At 33.4% G+C, this 26504-nt stretch overlaps 1 protein-coding gene across 20 annotated transcripts in view; it reads left to right on the top strand.

Annotated features, from left to right (window-relative positions):
* The window catches only part of DGKB (diacylglycerol kinase beta), a 402254-nt gene that overhangs the window by 149959 nt on the left and 225791 nt on the right, over positions 1–26504 (top strand). For 17 of the 20 annotated variants that reach the window (XM_072033589.1, XM_072033592.1, XM_072033593.1 and 14 more), the window contains 7 exons: positions 608–725; positions 3553–3641; positions 3722–3838; positions 8029–8127; positions 17954–17986; positions 21667–21783; positions 26160–26233. In XM_072033589.1, coding sequence (XP_071889690.1) covers positions 608–725; positions 3553–3641; positions 3722–3838; positions 8029–8127; positions 17954–17986; positions 21667–21783; positions 26160–26233 — 647 coding nt within the window. The remainder of the gene's footprint in view (positions 1–607; positions 726–3552; positions 3642–3721; positions 3839–8028; positions 8128–17953; positions 17987–21666; positions 21784–26159; positions 26234–26504) is intronic. The other 3 variants (XM_072033601.1, XM_072033602.1, XM_072033599.1) reach the window with 1 other exon arrangement.

The following is a 26504-nucleotide window of genomic DNA, read 5'->3' on the forward strand; positions in this document are numbered from 1 at the left end:
ATCCAGGATGTAATCCCACCCTTAAATACTTTATTTTTGTTTTACTAGTGGCAGTAGATTAATATAAATTTGAGCTGGCAATAGATATATTATTGTGGTTAGGTTCGGTATTATTGTGATGTCCCACTTCACATATAATTATGCATGTTACTTATTCTGAGGGTCTGTAAGAATATCTGTGAAGTTTTAAAAAAATATATATATTTTTAAACTGTTTATTGTTGGTTTGGGGGAGTTTTACTTTCTAACCTGCAGCACATTTATTTCTAGAATTAGTCTAGAGCAAATTTTAGTTGTTTTTAAAACAATTATAATTTAAGATCAGCCCGGATTTAGTGCTAACGTAGCATTGCAGTGTTGACAACAACCTGGTGTTTTTTTCTGAATCGTTTTTGAAACACATGGGTATACATGAGCTTCTGAAGATTTTTTTATTATATCATTGCCTCTGTATTTAGAATGATTCTACTGTGATCTGATGCAGAGTATTAAATGAAGTAACAGCTTGTCTTTTATGTTCTTCATGCAATCTCCAGTTTTACTGGCACTTATATATTTCATTGTTTATTTTATTAAGTGAAATCTGTTTCTTTTATGTCCTGTGCAGAATGTGAAAGATGATGGGCAGCATGTATGGAGACTGAAACACTTTAACAAGCCTGCCTACTGTAACCTTTGTTTGAACATGCTAATCGGAGTAGGCAAGCAAGGTCTCTGCTGTTCATGTGAGTATAAGTATTTCAATGTCCATTTGTAGCTATTCCTAGAAGTGTTGTAGTCTCTGCATAACAAAGAAGTAGTAGCTTCCTAGGACAAACCCACAGCCAGCACAATGGTGCTTCCCCTTAGTTCACTACACGTATGCTTGAGTGGTCAAGATTCAGTTCTTAATTTTTTAGGACACAGGTCTTTCAAAACTGCTGTTTTCTCTGTTATAATTGCTCTCAGTATTCAATACAAGTGGTGTTCCACTTGTATTGTCTGCTTGTATTCTTTTTTATTTATTTTCCCTTATCAAGCATCATGCTTAAGATACAACCTTTTTTGTTGTTGTTGTACCTCTTTTGTACTTGTGAATAACTATTCATATTCTCTAATAGCTATACTTGGTCTACTAATAGGTACATACTTTAACAATTAGATACTTGTTTAGTATCTAATTCCAGTGTTTATTTATTTGAATGTTGCACATAATTCATGTTCTGTTATTTGTAAAAGTCAATATCCCAGTTTCCCACAACCTGGCATCAAGACTCCATAACACTTGTAAAGTTTTTGATGTTTACTTGATTTGTGATTATCAGTCTTGCATTAATTTATCATAATAATTGTTTATAAATTTTAATGAAAAAAAAAAAACACAGAAAAAATACTGCATCAAATCTGACCTTCTTTAAATTATTAGGTGCACTTACTACAATTCAATTCCTTAAGTTTTATCTCTGTATTTCAAAATAATCTGTGTTTGACCAGTCTATTACCAGTATGTTGATAACCTAAATCTTGCCAAAAGATATAACTGCTTGAATGTTTCAAGAGATGAATGATCCATAACTCATAAATTTCTTTTTGTGGTGTGTTCCAATGATTAATCTTTTTTTTTTTTTTTTTTTTTTTAAACAAAGACCTGTCTTCTGATTTGAATATGTCTGGTAGATGGTTCCAATGATTGGTGATTGGTTCGTGTTATGCCCTTCTCCATGAGATTAATGAGATCTTTAGTACCCAATGTATTCTGTTCATGATGGTATCAAGTCACATTTCATTGTTCTTTTTGATAGATTAATCAGTTTCTTAGTGTAACATACTTTCTCCATTTTTTGGCATGAAAGATAGCCCATCATAGCCGATCAGGACCTTTCTGACTGTACGGTTCTATTGATTTAATTTGAAATTAGTCTGAACGAATGAGGGTTTTGGAGTCAGCCATTTCTCTCCCCTCTGTGGGACACAGAACTTGATTCAAATATAAATCCTCTATGTATTGGTTTTCACATTGTGTAATTTCATTCACAATGCTATGGAATGAGAGAGATACCTTTCTTAAAAGCAATTTAAACAAATAGAATGTATACAACTTCAGATTAAGAAACGCTAATGACATTAAATTGAATATATATTAGATGTTGAATTGACTGTTAGATCTTAAAATAATATTAAAGAATGTATCATTTTGTGTCAAACTGATGTAAATTTTATCCTTGTGAAGAAACAGTAAACTTAGATGATTGAAAGAAAGTTCTATTCAACCAATAATACAGATCTTCTCTAGTAGTTACCAGAAATGTATAGACAAATTATATAAAATAAACTGTCCCAGAAAGACCAGCCTTACAAGAGCTTACATTTTCTCTGATGTTGTGTACTTTTTAAAGAAATATTATTGTGCTTGGCATTTACTTGGTGGCAAGAATAGTCCTAGAGCAGCTGAAGAACTTCCACATAGTCCTTTCCCTTACTTCATGCACGAAGGGACATGAGTATACTTACAAAACTATTACTCTATTTCTTTATCTCACTAAGCTTCTCCTCAAATATATTTTCAAGGCACTGCTATAGATTTCATTATTTGCATTTTAGATTGTGTGGGAGGAAAAAAAAAAAAAAAAAAAAAGAAACTGCAGGAGGCCTCCCCATCCCTCCATGGTCCAATCAACAATGTTACTCCCTGCAGTTTGTCTGATTAATGGCTGCGCCTCCCACTGGGTTTGTGTAATAGGTGCAAGCAAGGTGTTTAGAAGTACTTTGTGCTTAATTGCTGTCGAGGTCAAAAGAGTGAGACATATACCATGCAGGGAGAAATTCATTCTCAGTTTTTAATAGTTGACTCGATTGAATGCAGATATTAGCTGTAGCATTATTTCTTCATCTAGGCACAGTTGTATAGCTGAAGTCAGAGATCTTTGCATTGTATCTTGATATTTGTGTTTCCCAAATGCAGGTAGGGTGATCTTTACAGACAAGATCAACAGCAATAGTTAGCTAACGTGGGTTTGCAGGGAGGTAGAAAAGAAAGCTTCTTTGGAGGTTGTATTTGGGAAAGAAAGAGTTAAATTGGGGTGATTAGATGAAATGCACGAGAACAATTACTATCTGAAAATGGACTAATCAACCATTTAAGATTTATAAATCAATAGAAGGAACAACATAAACTCATTGGCTTTTATTTTTGTGCTTGCCAGCTGCTCTCATGCCTATAGTTTGTAAAATATAGATTTCTTTCTACTGGCAAATGACACCAAGCCATTTGGCAGTCATCAATTTGTCTTTAATATTTTTGTTGTTTGGCAATTATTGTGGAAAAAATGTAGTGAGCTCTGATTTAATTAAGCATTTCCTGTTATGCAATGATAGTGCATTCTTGGATTTTTCACTTGCATAATATTTCCTGTTCTAATTGGCCTTTTGTATTCCATGGAAAAAGCAGTCTAGTTGGAGTTTTCATTGACTGATTGGATTGATTATATAGAGATGACATGCTAGTAATAGTTCATAAAAATGTAGTCAGAAACACCATTGCTTCAGCATCTGCTAATGTGTTTCTTTTTTCAGTTTGCAAGTATACAGTCCATGAACGCTGTGTCTCAAGAGCTCCCGCGTCTTGCATCAAAACATATGTGAAGTCCAAAAAGAACACTGATGTAAGTTTGGGGTAATACTACCTTAACTGTGTACCTGTTAATTTATTAACCCTATGTATATCCACACATTTCTTTTGTAGGTAATGCACCATTTCTGGGTAGAAGGAAATTGTCCAACAAAATGTGATAAGTGTCATAAAACCATAAAGTGTTACCAAGGCTTGACTGGACTTCACTGTGTTTGGTGTCAGATCACAGTGAGTACTCTAAAATAATACCTTTAGCACAGGCTTGAGAGATGAAAATCTGCATGTTTTTCACAACCACAGAATTCAAAAAGTCTCACTTGGTATTGTCATCAGGAATGGATAGTGTGTGTTTAAGAAATTATATATACAGAATATTCATAGAGGGACTTAATTGTTGCAACCAAATAATGCTTCAACACAATATAATATGCTTCAACACAATATAGTATCTTGATGTACAAATATGCACTCTAAAAAACAGAATTCCTGATACATTTTGTGGAGTCTTATGAGTTTTCATTACTGGTAAAAGTCAAATTTATGGTGAATTTAGGGTAAAACCCTAATGAGTGGTGAATTGAAATGAAATTGAAGGCATCTGGTAGGATACAGCAATTTCAAGTGTCTATGAATAATAGCAGCGACATCTTGATAGTATACTAATCTGTGCACCAAGCCTCATATATACAACTTCTATGCACACCTTATTCAGCAGGAAACAGTAACTGGAACTAATGACATTCAGGGAACACTGCCCTTATAAGTGAGATCTTCATGCTACAGAGAACAATGTCACTATTTCTGTTTGTAGCCTGGGCAGGATTTAAACGTACATGGGGAGGGATTCAGCTGTCTTCTAGTTTTTTGGGTGCCTCCCCCCCCCAGTCCCCTTCCTTTTTCTGATATCGTTATTGTTATAGTTATGGAACAGCAGTTTTTTGTTCAGTGTTTCAAATAATAATCAGAGAGTGAGGCATTAGTGAATGTTTGTTTTCAACATACAAATTTGGATGGTTTGTGACATATTTTTGTAACACAAGAATACAAAATATAAAACAGCATCAAAGAAAATGGATCCAGGATACTTTCAGTTTTAAGCTGTTATGATTACTTAAAAACCAATATTTTAGAAGAAAGCAAATATGTAGTCCAGATTGCTGTCAAAATTTGGATAATTTATTTAGAGAATGAAAGACACAATCCAAAATTTTGAAATGCAGATAATTAAATTTAGGCGGAGGCTATCTCTTTTTAGGTAGATAAATTAATGTTCTGCTCTAGATATAGATGTGTTTACATCTTCATAATGTATTTTAATGAGAAATACTTATTGCATAAGGCTTCCTCTTGAAGTCAAAGGAAACTGTAAACTTTTTAGGTCCTCTGAAAAATTATTATCACTCTATTTATATACCTAAATATGAATCTAGACCAGAGTTGTAAAGTTTTTTGCGTCTTAAAGATGCATATAAACATTTAGAGGACTTGATAAGCAGTAAGAAATGCTGAAGAAATACTGAGGCATGATTTTTCATTGATGTCTCTGGGAAGAAAGATATTTTGAGAATATCTTTACTGTCTCTCTGCATGTCTAAATGCATAAATATCAATCAAATTACTGGTTAAAAATGAACCTATGTTTTCTGACATTCAGAATAGAAAGTATTTTTATTGAGGTTTACCTTGACATTTGTATTTTGAAGACTTTTATTCTGTGTTTTCAAGATTTTTATTTTCAAAGTAATGTTATATTTTCAAAATAATTCTTTTTTTATTTAATTTTAATGACTCTGGTGTAAGTTCGACACAAGTTAAAAATTAGTATTTTTAAAGTTTGAAACATACTGCAAATTAGATTTTATTTTTAATCCTATTCACTTTTCTTGCAATTCTATAGAGCTTCTTTCACCTCTTTATTTTTATTATTATTATTTTTTTGCTAATAGTAGTAATTTTCTTAATTACTGAAAAGAAACCAACAGTGTTTTAAATTTCTAATATAGGTACGATTTTTGAATGGATATTTTGGAGTTATGTAATTATCACATCTTTTATACATTTTTACCTCCTTGTGCAGCAGCACATTCAAGGCTTGTTGCTGATTTATTTTTGTAATGCAGGAGGTTGTTAGTTATTATATACTAATTTTGAGCCTTCTTCTTGCATTTTAAGTATCCTCCTTTTAAAAAGTAATAGGGTCACTTTTAATGTCAAATCACTGATTGAAATCCCCAAATTTAGAGGTGTTTGGTGCTATAGCTGTCATACCAAGTTTTCAGCCAGGCCAGTGATTCCTTCTTCCCTATACTCCATATTTTTCTCCACTACCATGGTGGTGGAGAAAAATGTTTATTTTTTCTCAAGCTTTCTCTCCAGAAAATATGTTGCTTTTTTTTTTTTTTTTTTTCCTACTTTATAGGCATCTGGTTGTGAGGGAGGTAGTATTCTAAGGGAGTAGATTTATGGTAAGGGAATTTTGGGGAAATTAATTTAAAATCTGCTAAAACATTCTTTTGAGATGGGATGCATATTATTTTATATCATTGTGTCAAAGTTGTTTTGATTAAAGCTACATATCTTCTACCAATTCTGTTGTCAAAGATCAGCAGAGACTAATAAGAAGATTAAGCTATTTTTTCATAGATAAGTTTGCATGCCTCCGAGTAGCAGAACTGCTAATTACCACTGAATGTGTGAAGATACTTTTATTTGATGTAACATGGCCTGGTGTGCATTAATTATGGTACAAGTAGCCTTACCACTGAGGCAGAGAATTAGCATGACAAATGATCTAGATTACAGAGCTACCAAAATACCCTCACAATAAGGCTTTAATACTAAGAGTAAATCGAAACTCGTTAGACTTTTATTTTCTGTTGCTAAGTAACTGTCTGAAAAGGTAACTTTGCAGTATAAATGAATATGGACAAGGCTAATATTAGGTGCCATTTAGTTCAAAATTCAGAAATGTTATGTCAACATTAACTGTACCAGATAGCTTTACTGGTAATATGTTCTTTGCAAAGTTTATGTATCAGCAACTGGTATCATTTTATTGTAATTTTTGTAGAGTTCAAATGGCATAGTTAAATGATCTAAGGGAAAAAAGAATCAGTCATTCGAAAAATGTGATCTACAGGTGCAGCTATTGAACTACAGATTGTATAACAGCTATTGAACCTGTTGAACTAATGCTGTGTGTTACCTATTAAACCAGTTAGATCACTTGATAAATAGGATTTTTACTTCAAAATTGATGGTATTTATTACACTTATTGTTTTTATTTAATGCAAATATATATGTCTTCTCAAAAGATAAAATACTCGTGCTTAAGATAAATGCATGTGTTACCTATATTTAATACACAGTTCATTTGATCAATGCAGAAATAATAAACTTTCATGAAGTTTTACAATAAAACATATTTTACTGTGGCTATCTCTAATACTATGGTGAAGTATACCAATAAATGTTTTGCATGATCTAAGTACACAACTGAGCCTTTGTGTTGTGTGTTTGACATTCCAATTGAATTAAATCCTAAGATATCAATAGGAACTCTTGATTGATAATGCACAATATTTAAATAAGTGTATCATTATTAATATTTGTTGGCATTTTATGTTGATATTATATACATACTTTCCCTTTCTGCCTTTTTATCAATATAGAAATCAGCCAATACTTTTTCAGTCAGTAAACTTGAGGATATTCTTTCCATATTCTCAGAGTAGAACTCTTCTTATTGCTTTCATGAAAGCTAGATGAATGCTAGGAATGAAGTAGAAAAAGGAGAGTAATTTAGGTTCTTCAGCAGTCAATGGAAGCCTGAACATTGATTCAAACAAAGTTTCCCCAATGTAGCTTAAAGCTCTTAGGTATTCTTATATTATTCTCTTATATTTCATCTGTATTTTCACAGATATTGAAGCATCATAATCAAATCAGTGGTGAGTTTATAAGTTTCAGATGGGAAGTAGAGTTCTACCAGTAATTCCAAAGACTGCCCAAAATTACCTGAGGTCACCCACTAGCAGTAGTACAAAAGTCACTCAGTGCAAGAAATTGAAACTTTTGATCACTGAAAGCACTGTGCTGATATTACTTTACTGTCATGCAAAGCTCTCATTTTGTGTGCTGGACTACATGTGCAGTTTCTAAACTGGAAAGCATTTTGATCCACTATTCTTCTTCGCTTCAGTATAAATTCACAGCTTTTGTCAATCCTAAGATATTTTTTTTTCACTGCAGTGTGTTTCATTTCCCTTGTAATACTCTAGTAATAGTTAGATTAATTTAGCATATCTAAACCCATTCCATTCCAGGATGTGCATTTTCTCAGACTATAGTAGTAAAATATCAAAGTTGAATCTTTGTTTGTTCTGTTGTTTTTTGTTTTTTTTTTGTCTTCCCATAGTTGCATAATAAATGTGCTTCACATCTAAAACCTGAATGTGACTGTGGACCTTTGAAGGACCATATTTTACCACCCACATCAATCTGCCCAGTAGTATTGGTGAGTTGTCCATATGTTTATTTCAGATTTAATCTTCTGTTGTAGTTAATGGCTGAGACAATGCTGGTACTGACTGCCAGAGGATTTGTTAAATTCACAGGATTGTGTGAGCCTTAAACACAATGGGTAATTCTGGCTGATTAGTTCATGCACAGTGCTTTATCTTCTGTGTGTTGCCTTTTCCTTCATGTGAGAATGAACTTTCTGTAGGGCATAGTATAACTGAAGCTGACTCAGATTTTATTACTTACTTAGACTGTACTTACCAGAAACTGTATAGGCAGAACACTTCTACATTTTACATCTTTTATAGATCCAGCTTCCCAGAATAATGAAGTTATTCTTATGGACAGTTTTTGCTTGGGATGCATATTGTATATCTGCAATGCTGAGGTCTCTGATCTAAGCCGGAGGTTACCTAGAATGATGACGCTGGTCTTGCAGTAAGCTATGCATCAACGTTATGGTATATTTTATTCTGCAGTAGTGGACAGTAAATTTCTCTGTCCGCAAAAACAATAACTCAATTCAATGAAAATAAAAATGCATTCTAGGTGGTACTGAAAAGAGCTGAGCATCTTATTGTGAGAAAGATATCTTTGGAATTAATTTATGTTATCAGAGATTAAAACAGTTGCTATATACTAATGAAATCATAGCATCATCATATGTGTGGTCCTCTTAACTTAAATATACATTAGAATAGAAGTAAGAAGTTTCAGGACTTAAAGAATGATTTACGGCACTGTGAAAAAGCAAGAAAAATTACCTTCTAATCTTAAACCTGTTTCTGATAAGAATATTTATGTTTGCTGTAAATTACTTCTTTTCTGATTAATATTTTCGGCTGTTCATTTGTCAATCTGCTAAGGGATGAATGCTAGACTTTGATCTTCAACATGAGTAAACTGATAGTATTCCATTGCTGTCAGTGAAAGTAAAACAGTGGAAAGCTGGCTATAGTATTTATTTATTTAACATTATATAATAGTATTATATACTATTATAGTATATATTTATACACTATATACATAGTGTATATATATATATACTAACGGTATTTATTTAACATTCGCATGTTTGTGCAGAGTAATAAGAGTAGTTACAAGGTTTATCTGTAATGGCTCTTTGATATTATCTGGTCATGTTCTGAATAATAATTGCAAAAATGTTACAATAATTTTGCCAGATGATTACATTTTGCATTATATTATTTAATTTTCAGGATTTTAAGTCATACTTTAAATGTAGAAATTCTGTTTTTGCTATTTGGGAGTTTTTATTTATTGTTACGTATTTGCCATTCTTCTAAACTGAATAAACCCTCTGCATGAAATTTCATCTTCAATTATATTTGTGTAATTCCATTTCCTCTTCAGAAGAGGAAGACGTATAGAAGAATTAAGATTTTTATTTCACAAGTTGAGTTTACTTAAGTTGTTTAGAGGATATATAAAACCTCTCTAGAGTCAAAATCATCCTTGAATAGGTTAGTCTTCTCTGCAAATTTTGAAGGCATAAGCAGAAATAAGTATGTTTTCCTGTATCAGAATCATGTTTCAGTATTGCATACTAATAATGTAACATAAAACATATATTTCAGCACTATGTTTGTATATGGTTAAGAATGGAGAATATGTTTTGCTGTGATTTAAAGGGAACTTTATAATTTTGCAGTATATTTATTCACCTAGTAGCTTTTATTCAAAAATGCATTAAAATCCTGTGTTACAAATAACACATCGATGACCTAATTCCCCTTAAAAATGATTACTTACAATATACATGTTGTTTATCTCAGTATTTTTTTAATTAGTTTCTCCCATTTTCTGCTAAGGGGATTCCTTTTGAAAAATGTAGGGCCACCGTGAATATGAAACCAGCACTTTCAGTAATGGCAATCAAAACAGTGACTGTATGGACACTGAAATTGACTAAACATATAATAATAAGAGTGTCTGTTAATAGAAATGCGTTAAGACACAGCACATCATAAACCTGACTGTGGAAGTTTTTCATTTAGGACATGAAGTTGGTTTCAATGATCAAAAATAACACACCTTGAATATACCTTGCAATGTTACTTCTATGCAGAAGGCAAGAAAAAGCAGATTACCATTTTGGCACAATGTTACAGTGCCTTTCACAGCAGATTTACCCTTGAGTACTTTAAGGTATCAGAGAAGAAAATCTCTTTCCTGCTGCTGTGTTTTAACCCTGGCAGTCAGCTAAGCTCCACACAGCCACTCAGTCACTCCCCCTGGCAGGATGGGGAAAGAGTCAGAAAGGAACAAGTGAGAAAACTTGTGGGTTGAGATAAAGACAGTTTAATAGGTAAAGCAAAAGCTACATGTGCAAGTACAGAAAAACAAGGAATTCACTACTTCGCATCAGCAAGCAGTTCAGCCATTTCCAGGAAGTCAGGGCTCATCACACGTAAGTGTTGCTTAGGAAGACAAGCCTTAATTTAAAAATCATACAGAAAATATCCCTTTGACCAGCTGGGGTCAGCTGTCCTGGCTGTGTTCCCTTCCAGCTTTGTGTGCTGCCTGTCCAACTCACTGGCATGACAGTGGGAGAAACAGAAAAGGCCTTGATCCTGTGTAGGCACTGTTTAGCAACAACTAATATATTGGTGTTCCAACACTGTTATTATAACAAATGCAAAATGCAGCACCATACAAGCTACTATGAATGCATCAACTCAACCCCAGGCAAAACACATATACTACCATAGAAGTTAAAGGCATTGTGGGAAAAACAATATGGCACGTGGAAAAAATCTTGTATCTTTGGTCTCCCTTTCATCTGTAACTTTGGAAGTCCAGACTTCTTCTGGAAAACTGTCAAAGTTCATCTCTGGCAAAGATGTCTTCTCATTGGTTTTCTTTCTAGAGTATGGGCAAAATCACTTCCCATCTCTTTATGGAACTAAGAAGAGGTATCTATCTTTACCTCTTTCTCATCCAGTATGTGTCATTTTTTCAGTTCTTGTGACGTCTGGTTTAGATTCTTTCTGCTGTCATGAAAGGATTTTTTTTTTATTTTATTTTTTTCATAAATTGCAGCTAAAACATCAACATATATTATACCAGACTTACGAAACTGGCCTCTCAACTGCAATTTGTTGTCCAGGACAATATTCTCCATTTTTTCCACTTCCTAATACCCGGTGATATCCAAAACCACTGCTGCAACTGTGAAAAATAAATAGAAAAATTGTCTTTCTTGATCTTAATATCACAGAGAGTTTCTTTTCCCCATAAACACAGTCAAGAAATCATGGGGAAGTATCTACTCCTGAAGTAGATACTATGTATATTGTGAAAGAATCACACATCTATCTAGAGTCAATATCATATAAAGATTTCTCATATTTCACTGCAATACTTTTAGATGTTTTAGTGGAATGTAGTCTGTAAACTTTAAAAGTAGTCCATTTTTACTTTTTTGTTTACTATATATAAGGAATGTACAGCGAAGTTTTTTTGCTTTAGTTAAATGAGTTTTGTTATAAACTGTGTGTAGGGATCTCAAGTGATAGTCTTTTAATAGATGTCAGATACACTTTAAAGCTACTCTCTTTTATTTCAGTAACATTTTAATTAATTCATACTGATTGAATAAATGTACATTGAGACTTGTTTCCTAATGAGGGCACATTTAGAGGAAAGGTTTTGCATCATTCTGATATCCTGTGGGTAATTATATTCTAATTATATGGTGGGGGGAAAAAGTCTATAACTCAGTGCTGATATTGTTCATTGGACCCAATTAATTACATGCACATAATGAAAGTTCATGATAAGGTTGACTGGCACTGAGTTTAAAAATCTTTAACTCAATTGAATCCTAGCCTACCAAGAGTACAGAATTAGATCATAACCATGTTAAAAACTGGGCATTGGAATGAGATGAGTGAGTAGTGAGGGAAAAATGTTGGTCTCTCCTTATGATACAGCTCATCCCTACCCACTCCCACCCCCTTTTTAAAGCTGAAAGGAAAAAATGCTACCATACCTTTTATCTTATTCATTTTCTGCCATCCTTTACTTTACTCCATTTATTGATGAACACATAAGATGTCCTAATTCTTATTTATGTTTGTAGAAAAGTAATTAGATTTTTCTACTTCCAAGCAAAATAGATATAATGACAAATCCACCAATAAAATCCTACTATTTAATAGATGTTTATATATTTCATAATATATGATTATTTTGATTCTCCTAACATTAATGTGAGTTCTAGAATTAAGTCTTTTTTACTAAATATCTAACATAGGTTTTGTAAACTATAATTAAAACTGTTAATTTGGGGGGTGGGAAGGAAATCATGGGATAAATTGTAAAACATTAGGTACCCTGAATACAGAGTGAGCATTACTATATGGCAGTTACCACTGTCTCCATAGTAACCAGTTTATTTCAAAGGGGGGGGGTGACATGGGTCTGATGGAATATAAAAGGCAAGAAGTGAACAAAATTAAATTTGAAACTGGATGCAATTCTTTGTGTTTGATTTTCAACTTCATTTTTCAGCTCTCTGGGAGATATTGGTCATCATGATAAAAAGTTTGGAAGAACTCACTTTGTTACTTTTCTCTTATAAATTAATTTGTTTTTTCTTTTGTCTAGTGAAAATGCTCAAAATGTTTTAGGACAAAATCATATAAGCATAAATTTTATATATAAAATAACTTTGTGTATCATAGAGTAAATTTATTTATACACATCCAATTTAAAATAAGTAGAATTCACTTGACGTCTTATTTTAAAACATAATTAATTGTACGTTTTGGTTTATTTGATTTGGGTTGGGCTTTAGCATGTCATTGTATAAGAATATAAAAGTTCAAAAAATCTTTTGGTTATAACTACTTCTATTTAGATACAGAAAACAACATACACAACAGATGACTAGTTTTAGCTAAGGAATATTCCTCGTGCAACTAAACAATATACATTTCAATCAGTAGCTTCAAACTTATGTGATTTTGTATAAATATAGCAAACATGTTGAGATGCTGGCAAAAACTAATACAGATTTAAAACTGAAAATTTTGTACAAGAATTTCTTTCCCTAGCAGTATTCAGAGAGACTAAATAGCTTGTGCATGCACTATAATTACAATGTAATTAAATAGACAATTTTTCCATGTTTGGTAATATATTTTAGTATTATTATTTTCCTGTGAGATAGGTAAATGTTACATAGGAAAGCAGAGATGCAGAGAGAGCAAAAGGGAATTAGCAGTCGTTTGTTGAAAAATGAGCCTTCTTAAACCTCTTAACCCCAGAAGCTGTGGATGCCCTATCTCTAGAGGTGTTAAAGGCCAGGCTGGATGGGGCCTTGGACAACCTGATCTAGTGGGTGGCATCCCTGTCTATGTCACGGGCGTTGAAGTTAGATGATCTTTAAGGTCCCTTCCAACATGAGCCATTCTATGATTCTTACAGGTTTTCAATTGCAAAAATGATTCTTCTGTTTTTGTTATAGTAGAGATCAGTTTTAACTTAGTTGAATCCAAGCTTAACATGGAGTGCAAAAAGTCAGTGTAGCGTGTTTATGAGCAACCAGATTATTTGAAGCTGAGTTCAGAAACAGCATAAGGCTGTTACATACCACAAAAACAGTTATTTCAATATATATGAAGTTCATGAAGTTCTACAAATTCGAGTGCAAGGTCCTGAAATTGGTCCGGGGCAATCTCAAGCACAAATACAGGCTGGGCAGAGAATGGATTGAGAGCAGCCCTGAGGAGAAGGACCTGGGGTTTGTGGTTGATGGAGAAACTCCACATGAGCTGACAGTGTATGCTTGCAGCCCAGAAAGCTGCATCAAAGGAAGCATGGTCAGCAAACCAAGGGAGGTGAATCCTTCTCTGCTGTACTCTTATGAGACCCCACTTACAGTACTGCATTCAGCTCTAGGCTCCCCACCACAAGAAAGACATGGACCTGTTGTAGCGAGTTCAGAGAGGGCCACAAAGATGATCAGCAGGCTAGAGCACCTCTCCTGTGAAGACAGGCTGAGGGACTCGAGGTTGTTCAGCCTCAAGTAGAGTAGAGAAGTAGAGAAGAGAGTAGAGAAGGCTCTGTGAAGACCTTATAACAGCCTTCCAATACCTAAAGGAGGCCTACAGAAAAGCTGGGAAGGGATTATTTGTCAGGGATTGTAATGATAAGACAAGAGGTAACAGTTTTAAACTAAAAGAGGGTAAGTTTAGATTAGATATAAGGAAGAAATTTTTCGCTATAAAGTAGTGGTGAGGCACTGGAACAGGCTGTCCAGAGAAGCTGTAGATGCCCTATCCCTGGAGGTGTTCAAGGCCAGGCTGGATGGGGCTCTAAGCAACCTGGTTTACTGGGAGGTGTCCCTGCCTGTGGCAGGGGGGTTGGAACATAATGATCTTTAAGGTTCTTTCAACCCAAACTATTCTGTGATTCTGTGTAGGCAAGGGTGTATGGAAGTCTAATAGGAGAGAGAGTGAAGAATAACCTTAGGGACAGACAATAGTGATGAGTTGTGGGCCGGCAACTAGATATAACTTAAAATGATTGAATGGCTGCCATTTCAGTTTATCAGCATCTTATTATTTTAACATTGAACTGTGTTTGCCAAACAGATAATTAGTTAGGAAGATACATTTTCCTCCAGGGCAATTACTAATTTCCTTCTGACTTCAAAGAAATGAAAAAGCTCTTAGTGTATATAAGCACACCATTATATTTGAAGTCTGTTTTACATTTGCAGAGAACTGAATCTGCAATATCATATGCAACTGAAAAAGGAAAACAAAACAAAACATTTTTTTAAAATCTGTTTTAATTGTTGTTCCATTACCTAATATTCACTAGCCAGATTTCCACACACTGAGAAACATATAGAATCCTAATGGTCTGGGCTGAAAGGGACCTTAAAGGTTCTGTAATTCCAACCCCACTGCCATGGGCAAGACACCTTCCACTAGACCAGGTTGCTCAAAGCCCCACCCAACCTGGCCTTGAACACTTCCAGGGATGGGGCATCCACAGATTCTCTGGGCCACCTGTTCCAGTGCCTCACCACCCTCTGAATAAAGAACTTCTTCCTAACATCTAATTTAAACCTACCTTCTTTTAGTTTAAAGCCATTACTCCTTGTCCTATCCCTAAACCCCCTATCAAAAACTCTGATGGGTTTTTCTTGTGCTGGGGAGTCCTGAGCTAAATGCAGGGCTCCAGGCAGGATCTCACAAGAATGGAGCAGAGGGGAAGAATCACCTCCCACGATCTGCTGGCCGTGTTTCTTTTGTTGCAGCCCACAACCCCTTGATTGGCTTTCTGGGCTGCAAGTGCACATTACTAGCTCATGTTCAGGCTTTCACCCATCAGTATCTCCAGATTCTTCTTCAAAGTGCTGCTCTTTACCCAGTCATTCATGCCCAGTATTCATGTTTGCGGTTGCCCTGAGCCAGGTGCAGGACCTTGCACTTGTATGTATATTTTAAAATAGTTTTGCAGCTCTTTTGTCTTTCTTCAACAGTGTATGTAATTGCTTACTACAGTCCACGTTTATTTTAGGTTGCAGGTTCAATAATAAGTCTTGGTCCTACTGTTGGGTAACAATGATGCTAATATTTAACGGGTGCAAGATATAAGGCAAGATATCTTCAACCAACTAAATAAACTGAGGCCAATATGCTAAATAAGAAATACTTGATAGTGATTTTGCTGTGTGATTCTTTACATATTTAAGATATATTAAGCAAGCAACATAATGTGTATATAAACTCACCAGCTAATGATTCCATATGCAAAGCAGTCTAGTTTTTTATCTTGATAATTATTTTAGAAGTATTCCCAAACAACAATCTGCATTATATATTATAGCATTGTCCTTTTTCACGTGTTTTTGCTATCAGTATTATGAGTGACAAGATACCTCCTTCTGATTGACATATATATACATTTTATATATATACATATATATATATACACACATATTTAATAGCAATTGTTTCTTACCAAGTCAGCTCTCAGGTAAAATGGAAGTTTTATATTTCCTTTAAAAGTTGGGCATGTACAGCTCACTGGACAGCACTGGACAGTTATTCTTGGTAGTGAGTAGGTCACTAATCTTGTCCACAGGATTACTTTCAGCTTCAGCCCTTGGATGTAAAACTACACCTCTGTGAGCTTTCAAGGCATCATGATATGGTGTCCTAATATTGAACCTGCTGATCAGTATATACACATGGTTAGACCTGTAAATGCAGTGAAAATTCTATAAAGTAACTATTTTAGCGCATCTGAATTACAGTTCCATCTAAATCATAGATATGATTGCTTTCCAGTTTTTTTTTGTTTTGTTAAGGTTTTATGTTGGTTATTTTTTGTTGTTGTTTTTCTCCAGTATTCAGGTTGTCTGACTCTTTGATTCTCTTCAGGTATTGTGTAAATATGGACAGAAATTACATGGAATGGAATTTTTGTAAACAGGTTCTTGAATACAACAAAGGTTTACAAAATGACAGTCTAAGAGTACTTGATCTAATATTTCGCTGCGTACTAAAGCAGAGCTTTTGTATCCCTTGGAGAAACCCAGGTCTTTAAAGAAAGTAGTGCCTAGGAATCATGGAGCAAACTTTAAAAAAGACCAATCTCACATTCCTCCAGTTTCTTTAAAAAACACTCAACTTCAGTTTTGTATTCAAGTTAAATACTTAAACTTTTATGACTTTCTTCCTGCATATATCTGAGGATACCTTTGGATACCTTTGCACAGGATTCCATGGATTCTATCTGATCTGCTGTGATCAGATTCTTCTGATCAACATATTTTTGCACCCCCAGTCCCTATTTGGAGTTTTGAGTATATGTCTTATCTGTAGGCATATAGTATAAAGGAGGTAATTATACAGAAGTCATCTAGAATTTTCAGTAATTACTTGACAAATTCTGTAATGATACTAACTACTATAATAATACTAATAATATGTCTAATATAATACTAATATAATAATACTACTATAATAGTAACTACATTATTATTTAGTAATGGTTTTACAATTCTTCTTAGTGTATAAATTCTTTAAAATATGTTTTGAACACAACTGAGATTTATTTAAAACAATTAAGAAAATACAAATTCATACAAATTGAATAAAAGGCAAGGTGAGAAAAATAAATTTTTGCTGCATAGGCAATGGATTCCATGTCAGCTTTTAAAATGCAAACATATTTCTACTTAGTAGGCCACTAGTTGCTGTTCATCTGTTTTTTCATGAATATGATATTTCTAAATCTCACTTTTGTGTAAAGATTGTAACTGTATACAAAGAAAGGGTTGAAATACTATTTGAGGATGAATGTTGTGTAGTTTGTCCACTATAGCAGAAGAAAGCTTTTTAAATAAGATTCCTTACTTTGAATGAGGATGGAAAGACTTAGAAGATTATGAGTGCTCTCCAAGTACCAAGCATCTCATTTTACTATATGAAAGAACACAGTGTGTTCTTCAGAATATAATTCTTTCATACTGTAAAATAAGATGCTTGGTACTTAGGGAGTACTCTTAAATCTGAGGTTTTCTAATATTTTCAGCTGCTGATAAAATGATCCCACACATTATTCCATTAATATGAATTATATGACAGCCAAAACACTGGGGGATTATGGTTGTGCAAATATGGGGGGGGCGGAGAAGGAGAGAGAAAACTACTGTGTACATTAGTTGTTGAGTACAACTGCTGCAAGGTAACATTCCTTGCAAGAGTTCTCACCATGACCTTTGCCATCCCAGCTGTTCAGTATTTCAGTCTAATATTCTCTTTTTCCAACAGACGCTACCTACTTTAGGAGGTTTGCTCCCTGAGGTGCGTAATGGGAGGAATCCATGTGGGCAGGAATACTAACATAATACTATACATTATTCTTGCTAAAAAGTGCATTTTGGGGCTGAACTAAAAATCATGGTGTTCTGTGTTGTCAGTTGAAAGGCCCTATCATTTATTAATTCTTTAATCCTTATTTGGATGAAAATTGGATAGATCATTGGATAGATGTCTTAGCTGACAGTGATCTCTGGAGCAGTTCTGAATTTTAGAAACTCCTTCCTCTCAGTTAATAGACAGTGACTTCAAAGTGAGAGTTCAAGAGAAGAAAAGAGGGCATGAGAGGTAGAAAAATGGGTGGAAAACATTGGTGTTGTGGTAAATACTACTTCGAAAGATATGTGCTCTGGCATACACCAGAAGAACAGAAAAGTTAAATTCTTTGAGCCATCAAAATGTACAATAGCTTTTAAAATGCTGTATTCACTATCTCTATCAACCTCATGCATGTCCTCTTAACAAAATGATTCACAAACACATAATCATTTTGTATGATTTCATTAAAAAAAAAAAAAAAAGATATTAAATACAGCATAATTGTTGTGTAAACATCTCTTACTTGAAAAATAAATTTTTGCATTTTTAAAACCATTTATTCCATGCATGTCAAATTTGTTTTAACATTGCTAGAACTTGTAGTATATTGTCCAGGTATGATTTTATTAAACTGTTATCATCTCATGAGAAAATTACGCTGTTTAATTCCTGACAGTCTTGGATATCTTAATAATGTAGTTTCAGAAAGTTACTCAGTTATGTGCAGTTGGATTAGAAAGCCATGTTTCTATTTCATATATAAAACAGTATCATTACGAGATAATTTAAAAGTATTTTTAATGAAACTGTAAATCTTTTTGTGTTCCATTAATAAAAATACTTTGTAGAGTCAAGTTGTACAGTATTGTATTATTTCATATAAGCTAGAAGTCAGATCCTCACTAGGGTGACATATCTAAACATGTGGGATCTGTAACTAGGAAATCTAGAGTATTAGAAATCTACCTGAGAGTACTTAGTCTACATGGTGTCATATGTTGTGGTATCATATGTAAAATAAATAAATTAATTAAAAAAAAAAAAAAAAAAAGAGGTGATAGGAAATACTTTATTTTTACTCTCTTAGGAAAGTAGACCTTCATGGATAATGACATCAAATATCCATATCTAATTTTTTTATAACACTCCAGAGAATTATATATCATGACTATATTTTTCCTTTATATGTTGTAAGTTTTATGGCCTAATTTTTAATAGTCACTGCTTAGGAGAAACTGTCTTGGTCTGTACGGCAAGAAATTGTTTTGCTTATGGGACAGGTAATATAAATAGTGGAAGGCATCCTGACAAAAAAAAAAAAAAAAAAAAAGTATTTTTTTACTAGATTTTGCTCATTAATGATTGATAACAGCAGTATTGATCTCATTGGCATCCTTTATGGAGAGACAGTTCTCAGCAAGGTATAAATGCTTTTCCTCTAAGTTAAAGACAGTTTTTGGTGCCACCCTTTATAAGGTCTCTTTTGAATGGTGTTTTTTAACCTCATTAAGTATACTTCCTCTGTGTGCTAGGTCTGCTTCTTTCTGTTATCTTTTTCTTTGAACTGTCACAAATACGTTTTTTGTTTTTGTTTTTAGCTTAACATTTATCTAGACTTTTTAAAGCCCTCTCTCTAGCTATATTTTTTTTTTATGAATCATGGTTTTGTACTAGCCATGTGTCTGTATTACTGGCATATGATTTGGTTTCTGAATATTTTGTAATACACAAGAGAGAGTTTTGGCCATATAACTTCAAGTAACATTAAATTATGTTTAACATTGTATACTCACTTTATCTAAAATGTCTTGACTTTTAAGAGTAATTAGTCACAAAGTTGTTTGAAACCCCAAAGCTACCTTTTACATATGTAGTGAGTTATGAAGCTTCCTTCACACTAGAGTTTCATACTGTTTGTCCTCAGACTACTGGCACTAACCAATACCATTGTGCATTAATGTTTGTGAATTAGTTAGTTCACAAATATTCTTCTGCATGGATGCCTCATCCTAGTTAGAGTTTCTAATAATCATCAACCAAATAAATGCAGAGTTGCTGATTTCTTAGGTAGTTTTGAAGGTTAGGGCTGAGATGTGTTGCTTTAGTTGCTTCTACTGTTTTCTTTTTAAAGCAATAATATTGTAGTCTATATGCTTGGACTTCCTTTTGAAATGGTCATGTTATTGAAAATATCCAAGTGCTCAGTTAACTAACCTCTTAGGAAGGTTTTGTTTGTTTGTTTGTTTGTTTGTTCCCTGTGGCATAGGTTTTTCAGTCCTTTTATAGGCAATGCAATGAGATTGCCAAAGTTCTGCAAAGCACTTTATTTGCTACCCAAAGCAGAAAGAGATGACTTGGACCACTATTTGCATCAGGACTAGATTGAGGGTTGTTGTCTAAATTTAAGGAAATCAAAGATGATATAAAACCAGTGATGGCTTACATCTGTGCTATAGTGATCCTAGAAAGGCACTGTATTAAACCTAGAGTTATTCCATTCCTTCCAGGGAATCTGTTTCAATGTTTCTTAACCAGCTGAAACTGCTGCAGAAAGAGTGGCATGGATTAATTGCTTATGCAATCCCTTAGGTTTTATCAGAGGTACCACAAAGGTGGATTTGGCCTGGTGCGAAATGTAAATGAACTATGGACTGGGTACCATTGCAGGGGGTGAAACAGTGTCCTTCATGTTCCGTTTTAGTGTGGCAGCCCTATCCCCTGACTAGTTTAAAACCTCCTTGCACTTGAGATGTGAGGAAAGTGACTGGAGTACAATCAGGATTGGGTTTGCTGATTCTATTTGACAAACATCTGCTGTCTTAATGCATGGTGCATTTTTGGACAAGGTGAAAGGACATGCTGGGAGCAGTTTATAAATAGGAGAAATGAGATACAAAGAGCAAGGGCAATTGTTTGTTTGTTTGCTTTGTTTTGTTTTCAAAGTTTTCTGAAATGACCTTACAACAATTGAAATTATGATTATAACAACATACTTCTGAGCTTTCATCTGCTATGTATCAGCAATCAAAGTCGCCAGTTGCTTAGAATTTGATGTAGAATTAGAACTTCCACTGATTTATTTCTGATACAAAATATGTGTTTTATAAAAAGCTGCTTTAAAGTTCAACCTCTTAAGGACAGTCAAATGACTATGGTACATTTAAAACGAGTGTATTTTTCCATAAGTGGTAAAGTACTCTTAAAACATCTAACCTTTGCTAGCAGTTGGGAAGAGATTTTGAAAAATTATTGATCTGTTATCACTATGCTTATTAAACTATTAAATATGATTGGCTTTCCAGTTTTCAGAATGTCAACCCAGACCTGGTAATGTCAGATTATCTTTACATCACATTAATTTGTACTGTGACTGCACACTTTCATCCGTCTACTGCCCAGTCATTGTGGAATGTCCAGGCATATAGATAGATGTTATGTGAAGTGGACAGACATTGTGTAGTAACTTGACTTAGATCTCATTTTCATTAAATCAGAATCTGACATTGCTCTCCAGAAAAAAAAAAAAAAAAACCTCTAGGGAGGAACAATCTTAGTTACAGTTGAATAGGATTATATAATGTGTTAAAATGTTCCATTTTCTTTCTTTTTTTCTATTTTTCCTGAAGGAAAGACAGGCAACAGTGAAAAAAGAGAAGGGTTGTCCCCAGCAAATGAACAAACTGGGAGAAAGAAACAAAATGCAAAGAGCAAATTCCGTCACCGTAGATGGACAAGGTCTTCAGGTGTGATTATTGTTATTTTAATTTTAAGATATATATATGAAGACAAAAGTACAATGAACAATCTTTTAATACTTCCTATACATTCTTTCCTCTACTATTGCAGTATTATATATTAAAAATTTAATAATAAGGTAAATTCTTGTTTCTATGCAAATCCTCTATTTTTCGTGTGGTTGATAGGAATTCCTGGGATGTTAAAGGGGGAGGGCAAAATAGCTCTAAAACACTTGTATTGTGGGTGAAGCTGAGCTTGATGTTTTCAGTATTTATCATGAAACATTGTGTGAATTCATATTATAAATTTCGGTCTATGGCTTGATTAGTGATGACTCTTCTCATTTGGACCTTGTAACGAACAGATGGATAGATGAAATTTCAATTTATTCAGGTATTTCTAAGTATGGTATTTGGCACATCAAAATAAAAGGTTGAGAAAGGCAAGTTTGATTCAGTAGTTTGGTTCTAGTAATATATCTAGAATATATCTAGAATAAAAATAAGAGTTGTCTATTTGGAAGAAAAAATCATGTGTGATTGATAAGCTAATGTAACTGTCAGGAGGTTACTTACAGGTTTACCAGAAGCACTGCCTGAATTGCATGACTTCTTTCCCTTGAGATACAAGTAGTCTTGAGTAAAGTCAATGTTCATGTATGTGATGCCTCTTCTTGATTTCATCAGGAGTTAAATTATCATTGTTAACAATTTAATAATCATTTATTATACACATCTGACTGTTCTGTCTATCTTCTGATGTTCTACAATTGAGGTTCAGTAAAATTTAAAAGATGATCTCATTATCATAGATCAAATGCCTTATACCTTTCATTATATACCTTATTGTGTCCGTTTATTGTATCTGAATAGAAAGACATATTTTATTGTTTCATCTTTTTAGGTTAGTGAAACATTCTTCATATGACAACTCAAAACAAAACAAACAGAAACAACAACTAAACACTAAAACTTATGCAGTCACATTGGTGGCCTACTATGATATTATGGTTGTTATCCATGGCTCTCTAGGCTCTCTTCCCATACGTGCCATCCGCACAGGCTACATTACTGTTCACGTTATTTAGGACAGATAGAGCATGAAGCAAAAGGGGCAGAATATGTATTAACAGAATACTTAGGTCTGTCTAATCAGACACAGGGCAAATAGTTCATATAAAATGGTATAGAGGAAGCACACAGAATTTTTAACTCTTGGTTGATATCTTTGCACTTTCTGTGAATGGAACTGTTCTAGCTGATCTTTGGAATCTCATTTTGGTAGCAGCACCATGTATCATCGTGAATTTTGTTTTTACCCCCTGCATTTGATAGTTTATGGTCACAGAATGTTTTCAGGGATATCCAGGTCTCTGTTTCACACTCATGGGATACAGTACCTGGAATACAGTGCCTATTTTCCTACCACCACTGACTCTTTCACACACAACATTAAGTTATTAAAAACTGCTTTCAGGCACAAGGTTGACTTTAATTTGACTTTAATTTTGTTTCTGTGAGCGAAAATTTATATTTCATCTTCTTTCTCCATGATAAATACAAAGCTTAGGATTCATCATTGTTTTTATGTATTATTCTTTGTGAAGGAGATAAAGATAGAGTGAGGACTAAGAAGGTAATGATAATTGAATGGATTTGAGGTGTTTTCTGGAGTTCTTGGTATTGTTTTGTAGTCTATAAAGTAGTGCACAATATAATACTGTCATAGTGGTAACTTCAGAAATAATTCTGCAAAGGTGTCTTTAATTTGCTGATTTTACTGTAGTCTTTGTTAAATAAAATTTATAAGGAGTAATAAGAATCCGTCTTATCACCAAGTATTAAATTTTTGATTGGTATCAATAATGATAAGCCTGGTCATTGTAAAGGCTGATTGGATCCCAGAGGATACCACAGTGAAAGGATGAGATCAGTGGAACTGTTGAAGTTTTCTTCACCCACAGATTGTATAATTTTGGAACATCTTCCACAATGATGTAAGACTCCATAAATACAATTGGCAATTACTGTTAGTATTTTGTCTAAAGATTGTCTGGAGCAAAAATTTCTGTAGCTGGTAAAAGTATGCTACTCTTAATTCTTCCATAGCTGGGCAAAGCATACTGCTATAATCCTGTGGTAATCAATTTGATTTTGCAAGCATGTTCAGATTTTAACATGATCTTCAATAATTTCTAAGAAAAATAATTTGGAACCTTTTTCAAGATACCTAACAAATCCTTGCACTAGCCCTGTAGGACATCTATTTTAAATGTATTAAAGCTATATATAGTTTGATATAATTTGTCTAATTTGTCTGCAACTTTTTTTTTTTTTTTTTTCCCCAGCAGGTCCCAAAAACTTTAAGTCAGTTGTCTCATAACTTCATAAAGATTGTCTTTAAGTCATGGTATATTAAGGCCTGAAAATGTTCCAGTTTAATCTAAATCTTTAGTTGTGTTGTGTATTGTATGGAAAATTCTACATTATTTAGAAAAGTAGTTTAGAAGAGCTGTAAAAAATTAATGGAAAGAGACATTATTTTGGAATTGAATACAAACTATTAGATTAGATAGATAGATAGATATAAGATGGTCCTAAACCTACTTGTTATAAGACGGTAAAGTTTTGAAATAAAAGATACAGAATTGAAATAAGTTCATTGTTTAGTTTTCATTGAGAAAAGTATCATGACCAAACCTTCCTTCTATCAGGCAGCAATGAGCAGATTAACTTAGTGGCAGTGGAGATCTGCACAACTTAAAGACAATTAATCATAGTTAAACCCATTCATCTTACTTCTTTCTAACTAACCAGCATAATGATCAGGATTATTATTTCTAATTAGAGGAAGTAATAGATCATGTATAACCTTAGGATGAGTCTCATTAATTAACCTGCGTCCTAAGGGATTTCAGTAGGTATTCCATCTCTGTCACAATGAGCACCATTGGTTTACACTTAGTTCACAGGAACAAACATCAGGGGAATTGGCTAAATAACTAAAATTGATTAAAACAGTAGATAAAAAATAAATATATGACAAATTTCACTATATCCTGCAACTTGATATATGTTTCAACATACACAAATGTACTGTAACAGTATACTGTGACAGAATGTGGTGCTGGGTTGGTTTTATGTTAGGTTTAATTCCAGAGTTTGTTGGAATTATTCCTTATTATTTGATTCATATATGATCTGTATAGGATCCGTTATTTATGAAGTTATGGATGGAGTCCACATGGTAATGCTGAATGTCTAGTGCTACTAGAACAAAATTTATTTCAGGTGCCTATGCTTATAGGATGTCTATAGGACTCAGCTGACATGTATTTTTGCTGCTGCCTTAAATTATGTTTTGTGAAATCTTGAGTTGAAAAGATTCTGTTGTTTCAGGAATTATGAATATGGATTCAGTGCAAGAACTTTCAATATATCATTTTGAAACAGAGACAGTCTAAGCTTTATCATCTCTGAAGCTGTTAGTGTGTGACTTTAGAGATGTTGACTTCAAACTTTTAGTGTGCTTTTTAGTATGCTTTTAAACATTCTAGTATTATTTTCTTTTGTATGTATAATCTGTGTTTTCTAAAAACAAATGCTAGAGAGAGATCTTAATGTGCTGTAAGTTTCTTACATTCTTCAAAGTCTGGAGTAATGTCAGTGAACACCCTGTCTTACAGCAATCTGAAATTATTATGGTTACTTTTAAGGAAAATGTTAGTTTGTAAACCTCTGTCCTTCCTTCACATTTTGTTGTCATCTTTCCTTTTTAAGTTTTCGGCTTTCTAAGCTTTTTAAAGGGACTGATTATTATTGTTTGATATATATTTTTTTAAATGCGTGAATTCATATCATGTCAATTATCACAGTTTCTGTCATTTGATAAAATAATAATGATAAAAAAGTATTGAGTTTAAGATTTCATTTTGCAGTATTTCACCTTTAGGGTGTAGCGTTATTTCTTCTTCTCACTGCAAAATACAATTTCTTCATGGCTTCAAAAATGTATTTCTTGCATTTGAAGTTTTCTTCTCTATTGATGGATATAACCTAATATCAGTATTGGTTTCAATGGAGTTACAGGTTAAAATGGCATTATAGCTGTAAAACAGACAGATAGTACTAAATAGGTGTATATATATATATATGTACATTTATATACACATATATATATCACTTGTAATATATGGCAAATTAAGAAAGTTAGATTTATTGCAAATTGTATTCTTCCAAATAGATTATACAGCATAACATAGAGTTTGCATAAAGTCTTTCATTTTCTGTCTACTATAGATTTTTTTTTTAATTATTTTTTTTTTTTATAAAAAAAGAATGAAACACAGCATTAATGAGCGGCTGTGTTATTCCTCTTTTAGATCACTCCAGTTCCAGGCACTCATCCACTTTTAGTTTTTGTCAATCCTAAAAGTGGTGGGAAACAAGGAGAAAGGTAAGGCTAATTCTCTCTCTCTCTCATCTGATTTATGTGATATGTTTGAAAATGATTTTTTTTTTTTAAGTGTTATATATAAAAAGAAATCCAAAATAGGAGTTTTATTCTGTTATTTTATTCTGTTATGCCTCATGTTTTGACATCCCATTGCCCTGTTTATAAGAGGTACAAAACTAGTATACAATTATTGATTCTGTTGTTAAAAACTAGAATGAGCTCTAGGCAAGTTTCATTTAACATCTGGAGGAGTATCTATATTCAGTGTATG

This window comes from Anas platyrhynchos, chromosome 2 (genome assembly GCF_047663525.1).
Source record: "Anas platyrhynchos isolate ZD024472 breed Pekin duck chromosome 2, IASCAAS_PekinDuck_T2T, whole genome shotgun sequence".
NCBI lineage: Eukaryota > Metazoa > Chordata > Aves > Anseriformes > Anatidae > Anas > Anas platyrhynchos.